Source organism: Carassius gibelio, chromosome A5 (genome assembly GCF_023724105.1).
Source record: "Carassius gibelio isolate Cgi1373 ecotype wild population from Czech Republic chromosome A5, carGib1.2-hapl.c, whole genome shotgun sequence".
Lineage (NCBI taxonomy): Eukaryota > Metazoa > Chordata > Actinopteri > Cypriniformes > Cyprinidae > Carassius > Carassius gibelio.
The window spans coordinates 22,066,495-22,089,291 of NC_068375.1; the positions used below are offsets into that span (position 1 = coordinate 22,066,495).

Below are 22,797 nucleotides of genomic sequence, written 5' to 3' on the forward strand. Positions count from 1 at the left end.
ATGTAAATTAAACAAGTATTGATTATCCTGAAGAGAAAACTAGTTATTTCAGAAAACCAACTTTTTTGCAAGATGTGTCCACGTTTAAGACAGCACTGGTTTATCCAAACCGAAACTTCGGCCAGTATTTGACTACTGGTCGATTCTTCTTTCCAGAGTTGACTGCTATTTTCAGTATAGAGGGTGTTGATGGATGTGGATGTTTTTCCTGCCCTTTGTCTGTTATTGTGAATCCTTGTTGAGTTTTTTCATGTAGGTTCATCCTTGGCAGAAAATGTGTAGACGCGTGTTGTGACTTTACTCTTGGACTGGACCCCATTTTTGCTTTTCCTCTTTTGTTAAGTGCCACAAACCACTCTTTGCCGTTGCGATGGTTCTTGTGGATCACTGAGGCGTATGTGTTGTAGCTGTTCTCCTGAAACCGCTCCCTGAACTTACAGTCATCTGTAAAGCTCTCCTGGAGAAAAGGACAGGAAAGGGGGGAATAAAATGATACAAAAGGTAGAAAATCAACAAGTTGTTCAGTCTGTTACTGATCTGCCTGTGCATGTTAATGGTCATATTAATATGTTTTGAATCTTGGCTTTCAACACAGTCTGAATGATACTAGATCCCTCTAAATGGTGTTTATTTAGTGTATGGTTTCCTATACTGTTTGTACATCCTTACTTTCAAATGAGATAATGTTTTAAACTTACGCTAGAAATAGTAATGGCCTTAAAAACATTTTTTTGTTTTTTTCCTGCAAGCAAGTTTGCTAATGTGAGCCAACAAATTAAATAAATAGACCATGGTGCACAATTCATCATTGAATTAAATCATTCTTCTTTATTCAAACAGCTTCATCAAAGCTATACTAAATAAAAAAATCGAAATGTAAAAAAATTACAAAAATTTGACGAATTCCACAAAGGGTATGTTCACTTATGAGCAGAACTGTATATGTAAGGGATCAGCTTTTGGATTGTGCTTCAATTTTGCCACAGGAATAGATAGAGCCACAGCACATCAATAAAGCTTTAACACTTTGGGCACATAATAAGTAATTACTATGCACACACTTTGTAGGGTGCCACATTAGCAGCTGCTGGAGAGAGAGCACTTTGTGGCCTGATTGAGTTAGCCCCTCATAAAGAGAGTTCATGAAAACAGCAGGCAGATTTTATAGACACCGAGCCCCAGAAAGGAGCATTGAGGGGGTTACAGAATAATTGCAAGTCTAACATTTATCTCCCAGCTCAAAGTCATCAAAATCGACTTTCCAATCAAAGAAGTTGGTGACTGACAGAAGCAGGGGTTCGTTTGTGTGGGCTGAAAACTCGTTAGGCTATGAAATAACTTTATCCTTTCAGGGCACAGGAAAGCAGGACACATGCTGGTTTATTGCCTGTCTATGGTTATACTGTGCAAACCCCTCCACTATAGGGTTTCAGAAATGCAGCCATATCCATACACTAAATAGCAGGCATGAAGCACGCTAATTAGACTATTTCTTGATCAGTCTGTTGTTGATTCTTCTCTGACTCTCTGTCGAATATGAGTTTGGACTCCACTGTAGGTATATCTGAGGCCTGCTCATTCAAGTCTGAGTAAAGACCAAGACCAAAAGGGCCCAGTCTTGACTTGGACTTAAATGAGGTGGTCCTGAGTCGACTACAGCACTGCTGATACCTATTTGATTTCTTATTGTTTGCTTGTCATGAATAAAAAAGGTGCCCTTCTATAGTAATGAACTCTGTAGTACATATATAGCAATTTACGTTTCTACATTTATTTTATGTTAGCATGTGGCCTCAAAATATATTTGGATAAAAGTGTATGAATGTGTTTGCATTGTATAACATTTTTCACAAAAAAAATTCTGGTTATCAAACTTTGCTGATCATATATTCATATTTAATGTGATAAATTAGTTCCTTCATATGAATACAGTATATTGTGCCCTATTTTTGCTTTATTGATTTACATTGCACACTGCTGGTTATCCTTCTAGGACACTTGTGTGAATGTAGGGGAGACTGATTTTATACATTGATTAAAAATCTCCAAAACACTGGCTACAGGTCTGTGAAAACATTTCACAGAGAAGTGCAGTTTCACACGAGAAGCTCTAGCATCACTTGATTTCAGATGCCACCTTGGTTTGATATTTTGCATCTAGTGTAATGAAGTTATACTTTTTTGTGCACATTTTGGACACAGTGTTAGTAGTTTGTAAACAGAAGCTTCTAACAACTGTTCACAACGGACATTATTAAGAAATTTGGCTTCACTCTCAAAAAACAAATATGGTGGGAAACTATATTATGAATTTAATTAGGGTCAGTCCCAAGTAAGAGGTTTTGCATAATTCCCAAACTCTGAAATAATAAAACTGTTCTGGTTTGCTGAAAATTGCAGCAAAGCAGAAATGGTGCTATTATAATATTTTCTAAACATGCCAGTCAGAACTTGACCAAACGTAACTTCACAGGGGCTCTCTCCCCTAAATGTGGTAATTCGCCCCCAAAACATCTGAACGTTTGTTTGATTAGGGTACATGATTTCTGTCTTCTGGAAGTGCTTTATGACTGTTGTTTTAAACAGCAGCCAGCTGTTGAAGATAGATCCTTTTAAGACATTTTTGGGGGGTTATTTCAATCTGTACTTTAGGAAATACAAGAAATCCCATATGTCTTTTGTTCGGTGTCTGCAAGCTGTAGACATTTTATTGAACTTGTACAGCTGCTTGACCTGTGTCTGTTCTCTGACAGCTTTCTTTGTGAATATTATTCAAAAACAACCCTCTCTCAGGATTTCCCATACTGTGGTACCTCCACTGTTCAGCCTTGCACCACCAGCATTGAGTTATTATAATGTTGCAGACCCAGATACGAGTAATTACATCTTGGCATAGCAGATTTGTTTCCATTCGTAAGTATCGATGTATTATTCAGGGTTGTTTCCTTTACCTTTTAGACCATGTAAGCAAAATTACATTTGAGACATATCTCTGGCTCATAAGCAATCCACGTTTTATGGAATGGGAGACTGTTGCATCTCCATTTCCCTCTTGGTTTCTCACTCGCTCTCCGTTGTTTTCTCAATAATTGCAGTGACCTCTTAAAGCTGCAGTAGGTGGTAACTTTTGTAAAAATATATTTTTTACATATTTGTTAAACATGTCATTATGTCCTGACTAGGGGTGTCCATGGTTAACCGGTTAACCGATTAACCGTTAAAAATTGCGTAACCGAGTGAAACATTTTGCTCGGTTAAGTGACGTCAATGGCGTGCATTGAATTTAGTTGTAATACATTTTTGCACCACCAGAGACCGCCAGAGCGCTCCCAGACATTTGTAATGTCCACAAGAAGAATTCATTTTTCTAATATGAAGCGGGCAAAAAAAAAGTACAGCGTTGGAGCACTTTAAAATTGAGAGTGACGGGGCAAAATGCAAGTATTGCAATACAGTGCTTAGATATACTTCAAGTACAACCTCGTTGTTGTAATCTCAACAGCCAACACCCGGGCATCATTAGGCCGGTCAGGACTCACTGGATGCGTGGCGATGAGCGAAAGCATCTCAGCTGCGTGGCGTGTCTGTTTTTAATTCGGCTCCCATGTTAACAGGTTAGAGCTTGCCGACTGCCTGCGTGAGACGCGCGGCTCAGGTGCGGCTCGACGCGTGCATGCTAGAAATAGAACTGACGCCTTGTTGGAAGCGTTTCCAGGCAAAATATAATAGGAAAATATGTTTATATGTCATTTTGTACACAAATACATATTAATTCATGACATTTTGATATTTGAAAGTCTATAGGTTGACATAAATTCAGATATAAATGTAATTAAAAAAAATAATTATCGATTTTCAAATATTGTATCTGTCAAACATATCATAGTCATAGCCTTAGCGAGGCGGCCGCGGAGCCTGCTTGTTACCTTCGCCGAAACACGGAAAGTTACATAACCATTACTAGAGCCTGTTCCTTTATAACATAGCCAAAGGTCGGTGTATATTTGCTTTATACATTTTAGGCTTATTCTCAAATACAGATTGTGTTAGTGGGCGGGATTATTAGGTAGTTTTAATAGGACAGTTTGACCGGTGAGATTAAATTTTGTCGGACTTTTTTTTTTTTTTTTTTTTTGGCCAATGTCTGGAAATTACCGGACAACGGAAACCCTGGCGCACACTATGGTTAACCGATTATTAACCGCTAAGGGCCTCGGTTAACGGTTAATGAAAAACTTGAAAACGTGCAGCCCTAGTCCTGACAGTAGAATATGAGACAGATAATCTGTGATAAAATCAAGCTCCTCTGGCTCCTCCCAGTGGTCCTATTGCCATTTGCAGAAATACATCCCTCCCGTTAAGAAACAACCAATCAGAGCTGCGGTCCGTAACTTTGTTTGTGTTCAAAATGTAGAAAAATGTATATAATAAGCGAGTACACCATGAATCCATTTTCCAAACCATGTTTTTAGCTTGTCATGAATCACTAGGGTGCACCTATAATAAGTGTTTATATTCTGACTATTTTAGATTGCTTCGGGGGCACCGCGGTGGAGTAACCCAGTACCTTTGTGATTCTTCATAGACATAAACGGAGAGAAGTAGTTCCGGCTAGGATGTTCTTCCACAAGATGCAAGCAGTTCTGAGCGTCAAAAGTTACCTACCGCAGCTTTAAGCCTTGCAAAGATTATGTTGGTCATCATCAGTCTCTCTGGAACAACATGAAGAAACAGAACAAACTGAGACAGACTAAATCCAGAAGAACTGTGGCAATGTCTCCAAGACACTTCAAGAAACCTACCTGCAAAGCTACCTGAAAAACAATGCGCAAGTGCACCTAGGACCAAAGAATTTTTAACGCATAGTGTGGTCACACCAAATGTTGAATTAATTCAGTTGTTAATTAATAAAATCTATTTATGGAATGTTTTTTGATGGCATCCTCACTTTACAGCATTTTTACACAAGTGCCTAAAACTTTGCACAACACTGAAGCTTTGCAGGTTTCTTGAAGCGATTTGAAGACATTGCCACAGTTCTTCTAGATTTAGTCTGTCTCAGTTTGTTCTGTTTCTTCCAGTTATTCCAGAAAGACTGATGATGGTGAGATCAGATCTCTGTGTGGAGCACTGGCTGCTGTCAGACTCCTTATGGAAACAAAAATCTCACTGGATTATTAAAATTAATGGCAAAAATAATGTTTGGAAATGTAAACATATTTCCTACTGACACACTACAGCAAAACATTGAAATAACTGACTTACAACCTTTTTTTGTTGGTGAAAATACTAGTGGCCTAAAACAACTTTTGCACAGTACTTTATGTACAGAAGAGAATCCCACGAGTGCAGAACCCCACGAGTGCAGCCGCCGTTCTGCCTCGGCAGAAGCGGGACCAGCACCGCGGGGAACGCTGGCGAAGGCCGCCTCCTTGAAGAGGGCCCTCCGGGAACGAAGCATCCGCACCGACATTCTCTCACAGTGCTGACAGTCGTCCCCCTCGAGAGCCACCCGTTATATATCGCGGGCAGGGAGGAACACACAACCTATAACGTGATCTGGAATGTTTTGATTTCACTATGTTTAGTTTTCGTCTTGCTCTTCGGCATGACTTGGAGCTCTAATTGGACAGACAACAGTAAATAAGACTCACAAGACAAACAAGTGACATTCACACACAGAGCGCTTGCTGAAAGACGCGAAGCTGACGCCAGCTGTGCGGCACGTGCTTTTATAGCTTCCTGGTCGCTTACGTCACCCCGCTCTTCCATTGGACTGATTACACACGATATTCAGAGTCGCTCACGCTAAACGCGTACCCCAAAGCGTTGTTTGACGAAGCTCTAGTTCCTGAAAAGGAACTCTGCCTTCTATCTGAGAGTCTGGAACCCTGCAAAGCCAGATTGCTCTGAAACTGCATTGTATCTCTCCATGCAATGTGCCGTACAAGTCTTTGTAGAGAGAATTTGTAGAGGTTTCCTTTAAAAGTGTGTATGGGGAGTTTTTCTTTAGCACATTGGGTTGTTTTGGATTTGTTTTGTTTTTGTTTTTTGTAGTGGATGTATGCGCTTATATTGTGTTGGATCAGACTTACAGTTGCATGAAGCCTTCCCCTCTTGTTCATGGCTAGAAATCGTTTGCTAAAAGCCCCTCGGATCCCTATGACACCCTGAGACACAGCAAACAGCTCCAGCACACCTACAGATGAAAGAAAGAAAGAAAGAAAAAAAACACATTGATTGCAGTGATGTTTACACAACAGGACAATAGAGTTGTCAGTCCTGTTTGGCGTAATCCATACGGTTCTGTTCATGCACAGTTTGATGATTAAAGGGATTGCATTCTTTAACCAAAGTGCCTTCCTTAAATTTTCAGCCCTAACTGAATTTTGAAAGTGGGCTAAGGTAATATGTGGAAGTTGTCTGACATTTCATTGATTATTATTATTTATTATACAAAAGTTATTTCTGGTCCTCGAATCTGATTGGTTGAGAGCCAGTTGTATAATATTCTAGTGATAACAGAACTCCGTCCCTTTCTTTGTTGTTATCACTCTGATTGCATTATTTCTCATAGCGAGTGTCATGGTGGGCGTCCAAATCCACTATAATTTGTATATATACTTTATAAATAATACTGTTTTTATGTCACAGAATATATTTTTAAGAGTATTTTAGGTGAGAATGTAATGGTTTAGACTTTAGATGTTTAGACTAGATTTGCGGTTTGTTAATAAAGATATGTGAGTCTATTTGAAAAGTAGCTTCGATGTTTTCAGACATATGAGCTCCAGGGTGTCAGCGACTGTTCAGGGCTCAAGAACAACTAAAGAGCAGCCTTACCTCTGCCAGTTCTTCTTCAATTTGCCACTGGCTCTGATGTATCTTACCCCTTTTCCACCAACACAGTTTGAGTGCTGGTCCAGAGCTAGAGCCTAGTTTCAAATCGGTTCTTTCAGCACCCAAAGCACTAGCTCTGAACCAGGAAAAGTGGTCTGTAAGTAGCATCAAAACATTGCTGGGCTAGAAGTAAGAACTGCATATGTCAGGGGCTGGGGGCGGGGTTACCGTGACCAAAAAAATACTTTTAACCACCATATTTGAAATAGAAGCCAAACAAGAACACATTACATTCGATGTGTTTGGATGCCGATGTAGGTTCTTAAAGCCATGAACATCAATAGCAATGCAGCATCCACCATTGTTGATGTAGTTTAGGCTTGTAAGGGATGCAACTTGCCAAACAGTCCACCCGATTTATTCAATAAATAATATTTAATACAAATAAAAGTATTATTTAATGATAGTAGTTAGTATTGAGAAATGGTGTGTGGGTTTGTGATGGCAATGAGACTGTCTTTATGAGTGAGTCAGCAGTAAAGACTTGTATATTGAAAGAGACTGAAACGGTTGTAAACAAGAAATTTACTTTTACTTTCAACAACATCCTGTAGACCCACAGCCAACAAATGTCAGCACTGTCATCAGAAATATCCCTTAATTGATGAAAGGATAGTTTGAGAAAGATATTGCTTTCCTCGGCGCACATTCAAACTAATGATTTATTGTGTATATGAGATTGAGCTGAAGAAGGAATGCTGTATCAGATGCAGGTAATCATACTCGCTCAGTCCCTCTCTCTCTCTCTCTCTCTCTCTCTTTCTCTCCCCCCCCCCCCCCCCCCTCATAATAAACTACTCTGCAAAATAGAGTGAGCTTTAAATACAGTAATACAATAAACTTTTAATGAAGCAACTACTAGTTCTAAAGTGACGTTTTCTAATTAGTAATGGTGGCTTAACAGTTACGCTGTCAAACTGAGGTTTGAATCTGTGGAGGAAATAGTTTCGCACAAAAGAGGTATTTTAAAGTCACTTCGTTGAGATCTTATTTTTATTTATAGACTTGTGCCATCAAACTGTTGTACAAATGCAACAACACACTTATAGCCTGTGATATGACTGTATATCAACATGTTGTGATTACCTAAGGCCACATCACACTGCTACTTGTGGATATTGTATATCATCACATATGTCAACCTCTCTCATGTTATAAAAATGGCAGAAAATAGGGGTTTGTATGGTTGTAAAGTTTTTGGTTGGAGAATGAAAAAAGTAAGTAAGTAAATAAATAAATAAATAGGAGCTAGTTTTTAACTCTATATTTGGCAGGTCAAACACCAGGAGATATTAAACAGTAAATAATTTAGAAAAACATTACATTCTTAAAGATACAACATTAAATATTGATATTATCTATTGTTCTATGACATTTTGGTTACATTAAGTATTATTCAATGATATAGCAGGTTGGAGAAGAGAATGTCTCGGTTATGTATAACTCTTGTTCCCTGAAGGAGGAAATGGAGATGTCACATCATGACCAACAACATACGTAACCAGGACATTCCCTTCCAGTCAGCCACCGCAACAGGAAGACCAGTCACCATTGTCATAGAACTACCCACTCAGTGAGATTGGATAACACTGGTATTACATACCTCCCCAGTCTAGGGAAGAGAAGAAGTAATAAAGTGAAAGTCATGAAATTTGCCAAGTATGGCAACCCATTCTCAGAATTTGTTATCTGCATTTAACCCATCCAAGTGCACACACACAGCAGTACGGAACATTGGGAAGCTATATTCAGTGCCTGGGGAGCAACTGGGGGTTCAGTGCCTTGCTCAAGGGCTCAGCCATGGGTATTGAGGGTGGAAAAGCGCTGTTTGTTCACTCCCCCACCCACTACAACTCTTGCCAGTACCTAGACTCAAACCTGCGGCTTTCAGGTTACAAGTCTAACTCTCTTACCATTAGGCCAGCTGCCCCATAAAGAAAGTGGTGGAGAAATGGAGGGAGCTTCCGCTTATACTGACACACACACAACAACAAAATTGATACAAAACAGAATACAATTATTAAACACAAGGAAGCAAACTGAAAAATTAAATAAACCTACTTTGGGTTAAACTAGTCCTCACACAAGAGGATTAAAGATCTTTCAACACACTTTTTTCAACAACAAATTAACCACAAACACAAGAGAAGTCAACAGAAGGAACTCTTGCTCCAAGCCTCCATACTTCAGACATCTCAGCTCTCCCTTTTAACTCTAAACATTTCCTCTAGTGGCCAGTCAGGATAGTACAGTTATCGGCAGAATCATCAACTAATTGAACTCCACCTGTTAGTCCTTATCAGCAATTGAGAGAGAGAGAAAAGCAGAACAAAACAAACAGAGCACATGCGCAAAAGAGACACTCCGACGTATCTAGGTCCTGGGATGTAACACTGGGATAACATACCCATTCCACTTGGAACAGGAACATTGTTGAAGCCCCATCCTTCCTGAAGGAGGTTTCGGAAGCATTTACACATATGCTCAAACATTAGGTGCACACGGAATAAAACAGGTGATTGTTACCCTCTTGGAAACGGTAGAGAGTCTGCCAGGGAAACACAAGATATGAGGCTAAGCCGTGGACTTTACACATATGGGATCCAGTAAGGTCTCTACATATGGAACCCAGCCCTCTACTGGCTCTCACTGATTCATCAAGTGAGGGACTGGCACCAGGCATTCCACCATGTCTGGCTGCCGAGGGGGGTGGAGGAGCTTGATAGGATCTACAGTATGGACTCTCTGGAGCAATTTTAGCAAGCTGACACAATACCGGGATCTCTCCGCACTTCTACCCATTTGAGGTGAGAACACAGGAGGGTACCGGCTCCACACAAAGTCTATACAAATCTAGTGAACGTGTTGGGGGTCACCCAGCCCATAGCTCTACAAATATCTGTCAGTGAGGCACCACAAGCCAGCGACCTGGAGGCTGCAACACTTATGGTAGAGTGAGATTGCAACCTGAGTGGGCAGGGCACACCCTGTGTCTGATATGCCAGAATGATGGCATCCACAATCCAGTGGGCCATCCTCTGCTTAGAGATGGCATTCCCCTTCTGCCGGTCTTCATAAAAGACAAAGAGCTTGTCTGAGGTCCGAAAGCTTTGTGTCCAGTCTATGTAGCATCTCAAGGTTCGGATGGGACAAAGCAAAGCTAGTGCTGGGTCTGCCTCCTCCAGTGGCAGAGCTTGCAGGTTCACCACCTGATCCTGGGAGTCAGTCTGCCCAAATTCTAGGCACAAATTGTCGACTGAAAATGGGTCCAGGTCCTCTACCCTCTTGATTCGGGCCAGTGCAAGCAGGAGCAGGGTTTTCATTGGTAGAAACTTCAGCTCAACTGACTGCAAAAACTCAAGTTGGCGGTGCTGTAGTGTTTTGTGCTCTAGAGACAGGTCACAAGAGAATATCGAGGGGAAGATTTAAACTTCTTGCCCCCCTAAAGAAGACAACCTTATCGGTTGATGTATGCAACGGTCGCTGTGTTGTCCCTTTTCGACCAGTACATGCTTGCCTCGTAAGCACCCTTTGAGATGGATTTAATGCAAGGTGTGCCTCTAACAACTCTAGGCAATTGGTATGCCAGTGCAGTTAGGGGATCGTCACACCCCCGACACTGCATGCTCATTGTACGTGGCCCCTGAACCAGTGGTGGAGGCATACGCGTAAAACACAGCATATCTGGAGACCTGTTCTAGAGGCACTCTGAATTCAAGCAGTTCAGCACTGACTGTGCATGTTCCTCTGTGAAGCAGGACTATGTTATCACTCGGCTCCAAATCGAAAAGTTGGTATGTGTTGCACCAGCTGACTTTTTATGCTCATGTTGTGATCAGCAGCAACTGGATGCAATCATTGCATGCCAATGTTCATTGGCTTGTTTAGTTTACACTTGAAGTAGATTGGTCTCTCGAAGCGAGTTCCCAGTTCATCAGTCAGGACGTGACTCGTAGTGACCGACTGAAAGGGAACTGAGTTCAGTTACCAGCTCATAAACAAACACTATACTAGCCACTCATATGTGCAGTTGTATGTACATGACATAGAATGAGAGTCTTTTTTAATAATTAAACCTTCATAATCATCGGGAAGAAGCACGCGGTAACCGGCGGACAATCAAATAAACTTTAATAATCAAAATAAACACAAAACAGCGCATCAGCCCCTCACGGACGACTGACGCGCACAAATAGAAACCAAACACAAACTAAAACCCAGGCCTGGTCCTCTCTCGTCCTTCACTGTCGTCGCTCCAGTTTTCTATCCTTCCATCTCCACCGTTGGACTCGAGACCGGTGGGTCGAGCAGGTGTCGCTCATCTCCAATCACTCCACCGGCCTCGCTCCTGTTCCCACGTCTCTCTCGGCCCCGCCCCACTCGTCACATCATAATAATACGTTTATTTTATATTTATATTTATAGTTTATATTTATAGTGCCCTTCTGCACACTTAAATCAAACTCATATCAGGTAATGAGTACATTTATTCCAAAACACTGACCGTGTGAACATGAACACCGTCTTATTTTATTTTATATTACACAGGATATTGAATGCTTTCATATTAACAGTAAGTAATAGAGAAAGCACTGCAACACATACTGTTAATCTCACTTACATCATAAAAAAACATCCGCCCAGAAAAATTATTGTGACTTGTAGACAGTCCTACAAGTTTGTGTGCTCTTCGCTTAGCTTATGTGTAGTGATACAGACTTCAATGGGAGCAGAAATAAGCTTTTTACTGATTATAACACAATGGTTACCACTGTTATTTTTTTATATACATTTTTAGATGGTTTCACATAACTGTAAACTAAACTTCCACATAATAGTTGATTCCTTAATATAAAAACTGGCTGGCTTTTGAGTATATATATATTTTTTTAATATTTAGGCATTAATAGTATTGGTTATTACTGTTTGTTTATATTGAAAATTTGATTGGTTAGGTTGTATTCTTTCAGAGAGATTTCAGGTCCATTAAGTGTGCTTTATAAACATTTTGTCTGTCATATGGACTTAACACCCACAGCCAAACTCAAAGTCCTTTTTTACTTTAAAGGGGGGGGGGGGGGTGAAATGCTCGTTTTCACTCAATATCCTGTTAATCTTGAGTACATATAGAGTAGTACTGCATCCTTCATAAATCCAAAAAGTCTTTAGTTTTATTATTTTCATAAGAGAAAGATAGTCTGTACCGATTTTTCCCGGAAAAACACGAGCGGCTGGAGGCGTGACGTGTGGGCGGAGCTAAAGAATCACGAGCGCGAATAGGCTTGTGAGTTGAAGGCATGTGGAAGCTGTGACATTACCCAGAGCCGTTGAAAAACATATTAAAGGGGGGGGTGAAATGCTATTTCATGCATACAGACTTTTTTAAACTGTTAAAGAGTTGGATTCCCATGCTAAACATGGACAAAGTTTCAAAAATTAAGTTGTATGTTTGAAGGAGTATTTTTGTTCCCAAAATACTCCTTCCGGTTTGTCACAAGTTTCGGAAAGTTTTTCTCGAGTATGGCTCTGTGTGACGTTAGATGGAGCGGAATTTCCTTATATGGGTCCTAAGGCACTTCTGCCGGAAGAGCGCGCGCTCCCGTATAGCAAGGCTGAGCAGCACAGACATTTCACTGATCAGAGTGATTCACTGATCAGAGCGAGAGCGTCGCGAAAAGTCACAAAAGAAGTGTGTTTTTGGTTGCCAGGGCAAGACAACCCTGCACAGATTACCAAAAAAAAAAACAGCATTAAGGGACCAGTGGATGGAGTTCTGGCAGAAGTGCCTTAGGACCCATATAAGGAAATTGCGCTCGATCTAACGTCACACAGAGCCATACTCGAAAAAAACTTTCCGAAACTTGTGACAAACCGGAAGGAGTATTTTGGGAACAAAAATACTCCTTCAAACGTACAACTTAATTTTTGAAACTTTGTCCATGTTTAACATGGGAATCCAACTCTTTAACAGTGTAAAAAACTCTGTATGCATGAAATAGCATTTCACCCCCCCTTTAATCTATTTTTGATCATCTGTTTGACATTAGACCCTCTAAATAGACTAGTACTATGGTATGTGTACCGAGCAATTCAACCATTAACAGAAATCTAGTGCATGGCATGTTAATGATGCAACTCACTCCAGCTTTCAGCTCACTAGCATTTTGATCTCAGCTGCTGCACCTGTTCCCATACCTGTAAATAAACATCCGCTCCAAATAAGAGACTCCAACCAGAGTAAGTCCTAGTTTATCATTTATTAATTAATCAGTCTGGAATTTGAGTTATTTGAGACAATATTTTTTTTTGCACAGCTCATACATACATGCCATTAAAGCATTTTAATTATTGTATTTGGTCATTCGAATGACTTATCGGCATTTAGAATGTAAATGGCACAATTTCATTCGTAGTGAGTATTAAGTTTATTTCCATCAGAAAATTATAATCGAAGAGTCTGCAGCCATAGCCTACCGTATGAAAAAGGATCAATCAGTCACTGATTTGAACTTCGCTCTCCACATTACCTAATGTCTGAATAGATTGGTAAATAATAACTTACTTAACGGATTAGGTTCGTGACTCCCGTTGACTCTTCCATCCGGGTAAATCTGAAGGTGGAAACCTATTCCAACTCTACAATACAGTCTTCCAGTCCTGCGCCCTGATACGCGCCCTTCCTCGACAAGTTGGTGCTCCAAATACGCGCGTTCAAATCCCGTGAGCAGTGCAGAGCGAGGCAACTGAAAGAGGAGTAAAAGCAGGAGAGCAACGTGCATTCTTTCCAGAGAGCTGTCTTTGTGCGTGCTTGGCCACTTCCAGCATTTTGCTGCTGTTCCAGCGCTCTGAGGTAACTCGCTGTTTCTCTGGTGGGCATTACCCTCGGCTGCAGGAGCTGGAGCAGATCTGCTGGCAAAGAGATATTTATAACACAAATGATCTCACTGCTTGATGCGTGCCTGAGATGTGCAGGATGCTCTCTCTCATCCCCAATTTATATCGGACGAAACATTCAAACCGTCCTGAGATCTATATATCGTTGGAGATGTAGGCTACTGAAGCTCCAAACAGCGCGTCTTTGACAGGAGCAGGAACGTGCGGTTATATATTTGTACTTTAAAACATGGGTCAGTGACAATAAGTGATGTTGGAGGTAATAAAAAATACATATTTTAGGAAACTTGTTAAAAACACATGTGGCAACTTCTTAGAAATGTTAGATTTGTAGTGATGTTTTTAAAATGTATTTGTCGTTTTGGAAAACGTTTAGCCTATATCAGTATAGCTCCAGAAAATTTTTTTATTTAATGTCAAGTGGTCTAACCATGATAAAGTTTAAAGTACGGAATACTTTTCAAAGTGTGCGTGATTTTACTTTCTTCTTCTTCTTCTTTTTTCTCAAACAAGCTTCCACATATTTTCCACCGAGATTTACAAATGGAGGTTTGTATGTCCTACAATCTACAAACCTTATAGGCCTATAGCAAAATCTCTTCACTGCTTTTTTATGATTAATAAATGATTTAGCAATTTTTATGATAAAATATAATAATGTTTTGCACATACCGCCTAGATGTATTTTACTTTAATCCCCACATAACACATCTAAATTACTTTTAATAGACTACTGGAAACATGTTAATCATGAAAGGTGTGTTCAAGTCTTTTTATACAAATTTTATTTTTTTAATAAGCTCTGTATTTCTAAATAAATTAATCAGAGTAAAGAGCGTCACTTCACGTAAATGAAAAAAATAAAAAAATAAAATACAGACGACTCTGCGTTTTACGCACGAGAGAACATGACAAGCAAATCCTTCATGACAGGAAAAGAAGCGATTGCCGAAACTGGGTTTCGAGAATGTTTAGCGCTCCTCAGAAAGCGCTGTTTTTCTCATCCTCGTGCACGAGCGTGAACGTGTTTCACACAGATTTGCTTTAATGTTACGGGTTCTTAGCACTGATTATTTTTGGGACAAGCAGGCAACAATAATTAAAATATACAACTATAAAGTTCATATTGGCAAGAGGACCTTGAGGATGAAGACTGACTTTGAGGTTTAATGTATTTATAAATATCCAGTGTTGACAAAAAGTAGATACACACCTGTGAAATCTTAGAAGTATAAGTATATAGGCTAAAGGTATATTTGATAACAAATAAATAAAATAAAATATTTCAGTCAGAACATAATATTAATGTAAATAACTTTAAAAAAATCTTTTAAAGAGCTTTATTTCTGTTTTTCTTAAATGTAATATATTTTAATCCGTATACAGTAATGGGTTACAGTTTGAGGACATGGGTGATGAGTGATAATGCAATGTAATAATTTCAGTGACAATTTATTATCACTGTAGTGATCATCTTTGATTAATGTCCTTGGAATGTTGCTATTTTAAAAACTAAGGTAGAATTGTTGGCACGTTTTGGCTGACCATAACATTCATCACAAGGCTTTCAGGATTCAGGAATGAGCTGCAGGAATAGTCCACTGAAAAGTGAGGTGTTCGTACTATTTGCTAATAGGCACAATGCCAAACTATGTGTTACTTGGATTCATTTAATGCAGCACATTACAGTGTTACAGTTTCATTAAGACCTTTCAAAGCTTCTAAATTTTTTCCCCTTATTATCACTAATCAAACAACAGTGGTGTCCAGGCCAATTGTTTCAGTACAGCTACCTGCTGAGTGAAAAGCAGCACATTTTCTGCTTAAAAGACAGCACAATGGGAATTCCATGTTCCTTTTAAAATATCCGAAACATACAAATTTCAATCATCTTCACACAATAGTGTGTGATGTGAAATTAACTGCAACATGCCTGTACAAAACCTAGACAGGAAGTCTTTTCAGTTTATATATATACACATGTACACATAGATCACAAGATCACTGAGGTTTTAAGATATATTCTGTAAATACTCACATACTCACATAAATAGTGTTATATTGTCAAATGTAATGTATTCATTAATATTATAGCATTTGAATATATTGTGACGTAGTCAAGCAATTTGTTTTGTAGACAGCAAGGATCATATAAATATGCATGCTATATACTCTTAATGCCTTATATGCATGAATTTGCTGGATTGAGCATTTGTAGATTTTGCTTAATGCATCTTAAGTTAGCTTTAAGATGTGATGGCAGCTTTCAGTAATTTGAAAGGAATGTGTCCTAAAAACATTACAGTCTTAATCACTAGATAAATGACTGAGACATGGAGGTCTGTGATTTCTGTCTTTGTTTCACTTGCTGCACAACATGGCTTGATCACTTTAACGTAAACAGTGCAGAACTGTTTACCTCCCATATTGTAAAGTCCATTTGTTTGTGTTGGACCCTCCAGAGACTGCAGTGAGGTAATACACCAGATGAGTATAAACACTGATGATCCTGATGGATTCATCAATGATCCTGGCTATGAACATCTTTGTAGTATCATGCAGGATTTTCTTGGGGAAGAGTTATTGTTTTGGCACAAGAGATCATTATCTGTGAATTAAGCTGTTGAGGAACAGGGAGGAGATGAGTTTCAGGTACTGCCATGAGTGATGACGTCTGGACAGTGTTAAGACTGACCCATTTAAAGATTACTAGCCTACTCAATAATTGTGTCTGTTGGTTGATGGTTGCTAGCTCACATGCTTTGGCAATAATGCTGTACTGTTGTTATGGAGTCTCCTCCTTCATGATGATTTTAGAAGCTATATTAAACTAAGAGTAAATGTAACTGCAAAAGATTTGTATACGCAAATATTACATGACATGTATGACTTGCTATGTTTTATCATACAATGTGGAAATTAATTTGTACAAATAGGGAAAATGACTTTATAATGCATTTGGGCAAATATTTACAGGATGAAAACTTAATTCAGGGTTTCTGCAGGTCTTATGTTTTTAAAGGTCTTGGAAATTCACATTTAAAATTATCTTAATAGGTGTGGAAAGTCTTTAATTCATAAATGCATGGCATGAAATGTTGCATGCACAGCAAAATAAATAAATAACTTTCTTAGTATTTCATCTGCATTTCCAGTACAAATATCAAAACACCTGGCATGCAAAGTCTTGTTTTCTGAGAAACTGAACACAATTCTGTGAGTTTATGCTTAAAACAAAACTAAACAAAAAATGTTAATAAGGGGTGAAAACTTGTCAGAAAACAAGAAGACTTCTTAAGTCATTTTGCTTCTCAGGTAAATGTACCTTGATTTAAGAAGCTTTTTGATATTTTCACAGGAAAGCAAACCACTTTACTGAGGAAGATTTGTGTAACCTTAAATTAGTTCCTTACATTGCCTTTACTTAGTCTTATAAAGGTCTTTAAAACGATTAAAATGTACCATCATAAAACCTTCATAAACACAGTTCTGAAATAGAGAGCTGTTTTCTCATTTTTCTTTACGTGTGACTAGTGTTTTTTTTTTTCAAGCCCTTTCAAAGCCACTGGTTTGGGAATCATAGATATTTGTTTTTAAGGGAATTTCCATGTGCTTGAGGGTGTTTCTCTGATGATTTGTGTAGATTGCACTATTGAAATAACAATCAAGTTATGTATGTGTATGTGTTTTGACCCCTGAGCCACTTTCTCAACCTTAGTCCTTTGCAAATGTGCCCACAGTCATCTGAAACGTTCCGCCGTGGCAAGACGAAACAGGAGGGAAGGTTTTTGCTCTCAATCTAGAGGTTTCCTCAAACCAGAGGCCCATTTTTTGAGCTGTACTCTAGGGGTCAAAGATTCTCACCCTATTCCCTCCCACGGATCAGCCAAGCATTTAATCTATAATAGATCTAAACACTTGTTTGAACAAAGTAGTCTCCCATTAATTTGTGAGAAAGCCAGGGCTGTGTTTTTGCAAATTGACCGAGGGCATTTGGTGAGGAACAAAGAAGCACCTGTTCACTTGTTAGAGACAGAGCTGCCTGTCAGTGAGCAGTGCAATCGCTGACGATTGCTGTCAGTGTAGCCATCAGTACCTACTGACAGATTAGGCAAGATAAAAAATCTTTCCCTCTATAGACAGAGGTAAATAAAAGGTTACAATGTACTTTTAAAAAATGTCAGTGAGTGTCATCTGTGAAATTTTCCTTCATGTGTGATCTGAAACTGTAGCATTTAATATTTAAATCACTCATCTTTCTAATACATATAGAGGCTGTTCAATGAGTTGGTGCAATTGTAATGAATATTTATTTTACACAATAATGTACAATTTAAAATGTATATACACTTAAATGTATTTAATGTATATATATATATATATATGTGTGTGTGTGTGTGTGTGTGTGTGTGTGTATATATATATATATATATAATTATTTTTCAAAAATTAAATTATACTTTGACCTGACCATGTTTTGCTTAAGTGTTATCTGACATTATTAAAGGGATACTCCACCCTAAAATAAAATTTTGTCATTAATCACTTAGCCCGATGTCGTTCCAAACCCGTAAAAGCTCAGTTCATCTTCGGAACACAATTTAAGATATTTTGGATGTAACCTGGAGGCTTGAGACTGTCCCATAGACTGCCAAGTAAATAACAGTATCAAGGTCCATAAAAGGTATGAAAAGTCATATTCAGAATACTCCATCTGCCATGAGATGTGCAATCTGGGTTATATGAAGTGACAGGAACACTTTTTGTAAGCGAAGAAAACAAAAATAAAGACTATTCAATAATTCCTTTGTCAACAGTCCCCTCTGTGTCACTCCATATCACCGAGCTGCGTATGCTCTTCTGTGTCCTCCGCGCCACAAGGATGCGCTGTTAAATTTTAAATCAAAGCTAAATACACATACAAACAGGGCATCCTTGACAAATAGACATTGCAGTTATATCACAACACAAGTAAATATTCTATATATTTTTCTAAAAAGGTCTAAAATGCAGAACATTAAAAAAAAAAATTCATTGAGTTTGTTTAGCGACAGCCTTTCTATAAATATATTTTCCACATCTACCTCTTTCTGTGCTCTATGCATCTTGCTTTGAGTGCCAGGCTTTTGCCCCAGCCTCCATTCCTTCATGGCATAGCTGACTCCTATCCCTCTTGTGGAAGACTTCCCATCTTCCCCCTCTTTTCCCTCTCTAGTCCTTATTCCTATCTAGCAAAACCAACAAACAGTCACATTTCCTCACTCTCACCAATCAACAGGGAGTTGCCTGTGCACTTCCTGTTGCATAAATCCACCTTCAGGCCTACCTGACTGCTCTGGTTCAGGGCGCAGTAATCAGAGCTGGACACTCGAAATGCCTGCACAGCGCTAAAAGATTAATTCCATATAGTTTTCCAGTGGATTTCCAAAGGCCAATATTTTACCACTGCACTTAAAGCAGCCTCTCTCTGAGAGCAGCACCCTGTGCACTGTGACAAATGACTCAGAGCAAGATACAACAACAAACCTGCTGGTAGTCAAGATAAAATGTGTGACTGCCTTAGTAAAGCATACAGCTTGTTCCTGTTTATGACATATAAATCATAACCTTGCATGACCCAGCAACAGCAATGGTGCTGGTGTCTGTATTAACGGTGCATGAATGACTGGTACAATCTTTTATGCGGTTGCATAATTTATGTTCAATTGTGGTTCACCCCATAGCATTAGCAGAGTGAACAACAGCTGTGTCTGACATTGTTAGCGGCTGAGCTACTGACACCTGCATGTTCAGTATAACTATATCTATGGAATGTGAACAAGCGCTTTACTTTGATTTCATATGCATGCAAAAGATATATGTACTTCTAAAAGAAAGTGGATCCATAAGCATCAAAGATACAGTTAAATGAGAAATCCATTCACTAAAAATCAGTGTGTCAGTCATTAAAATGAAAAAATTTCAGTTATTTTTCAGTTATTTGTCATTTCTTTCTTTCTTTCTTTCTTTCTTTCTTTCTTTCTTTCTTTCTTTCTTTCTCTTAGGAAGAAGCCACTTAAATTGATAGTTCACCCAAAAATGAAAATGCTGTCATTTACATACGTCGTTAACTTTCTTTCTACTGTGGAAGACAAAAGAAGATATTTTAAAGAATGTTTCAACAGTTTTTGTCCAGACAGTAAAAATGTGGTCCTACAATACATAAGGGATGGAGAAAAACAAACAAACGCATTTTTTAAATATCTTGTTGTGTGTTCCACAAAAGGTCATTTTTGAGACTATCCCTTAAAAACAAAAAATATAGTTGAAATAAGATTGTCGGATTAAAAAACCCTAGAAAAAAATACATTTAAGATATACTGTATAAACAAGAAAGGAGAGTCAGCAGAAGAAGCCTAAAATCAATTAACAATCTGTTTCTGAGTTTGTGTATGACCCATGAAGGACAGAAGTTTGAAGAGGAGAGACAGGTGCAGCTAAAATACTCGCCTGCTCTCAGATCTGTCTATTTCTCTCGGCAATGCTTAGAATTTGCAAGGCAGAGGCACAGAAGACAGGTACTGTATAAACAGTTGAGGAGGACAGAGAACATGCTAAGTGCAAAAGCATGTCTATAAACCAGATCCGTTCACCTTTGAAGTGTACGCTAAGTGTAAATTTGTCTGTGTCAGCGCGAGGAAGATTGAATGTGTGGTGCTTTAAAATAGCCTGTTTTTCATATAGATAGAAGCAAACAATGGTAACAATGACACAATCATAGCTAATCCACCGAATAAACAAGCTGAATAACAAACTGTTCAAGACAATTTAGAGGTTCAAATAAACACATATATTATTGATGTTGATTACACTGCATTCTGGGATATTTGACTCTGATTGGTCCACTGAGGCATTCAGTCGTCTAATGTTCCAGAATATTCATAGTGTCCATTGCTATGCTCAGTATCGGACCACTTATGAACTTTCATCTCTCATATCAAACCACTGACTGATTTAATAAAATATTAAAGTTGGCATGGAACAGATCTTTTTGTTGTCTTTTCATCCCTATTGTGAATAGTATCTTAGTAAAACAGCATCTCAAAAGAAAAAAAATGCAGTCCCAATGTGTCCACTGGGAATCATTTGGATTGTTGGATAGTTGTTTTTTTTTTTTGCTAAATTGCTGCAATTTCAGATCTATTAGGTGACAGATTGCTGCTAGATGGGAAGGAAGAGGGAGAGTTCATGTTTTTTATTAACAATTAGAAAGGAACATGATTTAAAAAAATAATGATGTGCATGGATAAATCATTTATTATAAAGATTGCAATATTTCAATAATAATAATTATTATAAAAACAAAACAACAGTTGACATTAATATTACTGTAATATTGTTGCATTGTTTTGTCTGTCAGTTATAAATCATGCATCTGGTTTTCTCATACTTGTCGTCATGATCTCGGATGTCACTGCGTGGTTAGTGTGAATAATCTATAAATACCTCACTCATATACATACTGTTTGAGTTCGGTGTGTTTCACACAGATCTATTTTGATGCAAGGGCCCCGTTGCCAAGATGTTACAGAACAACAGGAAGATGAAGGGAAGAGACAGATGCAGGGAAGAGCAGTTCACCATAGGACACAATCACGCGTGAAGTATGAGAAGCTGGCCAGCTAGGTTAGCCAAGGGTGACCACATTGGTCACATGTGAGAAGGGTATAAACTGAGCCTGACCAAGAGGTGCTGAGTGATACTGTGACAAATGTAACTAGAGCTTATGAAGGGATGGATGACTCCAGTCACAAAATATGGGTCAGGCAATAAATATCTTCAGAAAGTATTAGTGACTATCATCATCTCCCAGCCCATTACCTCATATTCTCGATTGAATTCTTTGATACATTTTTATGATTGGGTATAGGGTTTGTTTTTAGGTCAACTTATTTAATTGATGTCACATTGAACCAAAGTTAAGTGCTTCATATAGTATTGTTATTTCCCCCTTACTCCGAAGATCCCTTAATAAAGTAACTAATTAATATAACTACATTACTTTAACAATGTTTTTGTTTTTGTTGTTGTTGTTATTTTACATTTAGTTATTTTATAATTAAAATAACTAAATGATCTGGAGCTGTTTGAACTTTGGATTTGTTGTCTCTTCTGTGGACCATTAGGCGGCAGTCTAAGGCAATAACAGGCAATCACAATTCATTAAAAACAAATCTTGATTTGGTTGAGTTTTTCATAATAAAAGCATGGTGTCACTGTTGAGCTATTTCTACAGCTTGTAGCTTCCTCTGGGCTCCTTGGTTTCAAGAGCCACAATGCAAGTTCTGATTTAATTCTATTCATTGTAATTTCTATTTGAAAAAGACATATACATGTAATATAAAGCTAAGAAAAAAAATCATAATGTGTTTTAGTGTCTAATAAAACAATAATTATAAATCACAAGTTTATTATGACAGGTATATATTGACAATGCTAAGGTGGTAATACTTATATTTTATTGTTATAATTGTGGCCCATATAATAAATATGTAATAAATGTCTAAATTGAGATTATATAATTTGAATTAGAGGGGGTTTGTGTTTTTTTCTTTTATACATTAGGCCAATGTGAATTTACACTTAACCTTTCTGCAACATTAAAGGCTGTTGTTTCATTGCATTTGTTAAACCGAGTTCATTTACAGTAGCCTATAGTTTAAGTCTTTTTTACCTTTTTTTTCGAGTAGCATTTGCTTTTATCCTAATTTTCTGAAGCAAGCATTCTACAGGATTATAATAACACAAAGAATGAATTAAACAAAACGATTAACACTTTTAATGTATGTTATGTTTAGTGTAGTAACACTACAGCAAGACGTTTGAAAAATAAAGAGCGCGCCTAAAGCAGCCGTCTTTCGTTTATTTCTTTATTTAACTTGTTTGCTTTTTTTTTATTGTCTAAGAATTAAAATAACCTTTACCAGAGTTGAGATCGTGATTTTTGGAGACGATTCGCTTTTT

At 38.2% G+C, this 22,797-nt stretch overlaps 1 protein-coding gene across 1 annotated transcript; it reads right to left on the reverse strand.

Annotated features, from left to right (window-relative positions):
* Positions 1 to 100: 100 nt before the first annotated feature.
* Positions 101 to 14,636, reverse strand: LOC128003134 (fibroblast growth factor 5-like). Its single transcript, XM_052592499.1, has 3 exons — positions 13,463 to 14,636; positions 6,096 to 6,199; positions 101 to 457 (listed from the first exon to the last, which is right to left on the reverse strand). Exons 1-3 carry the CDS (start codon positions 13,677 to 13,679, stop codon positions 101 to 103), a joined length of 678 nt encoding a protein of 225 aa, XP_052448459.1. The 5' UTR covers positions 13,680 to 14,636.
* Positions 14,637 to 22,797: the final 8,161 nt, after the last annotated feature.

Bases quoted from the DNA above. Each gene is read 5' to 3' on its own strand.
- LOC128003134 (XM_052592499.1), bottom strand. From the start codon at position 13,679: ATGCACGTTGCTCTCCTGCTTTTACTCCTCTTTCAGTTGCCTCGCTCT. The intron at 6,200-13,462 runs GTAAGTTATTAT...TTTCATCTGTAG, and splicing joins TCACGAACCTAATCCGTTAA to GTGTGCTGGAGCTGTTTGCT. The intron at 458-6,095 runs GTAAGTCTGATC...CCTTTTCTCCAG, and splicing joins GGGGAAGGCTTCATGCAACT to GAGAGCTTTACAGATGACTG.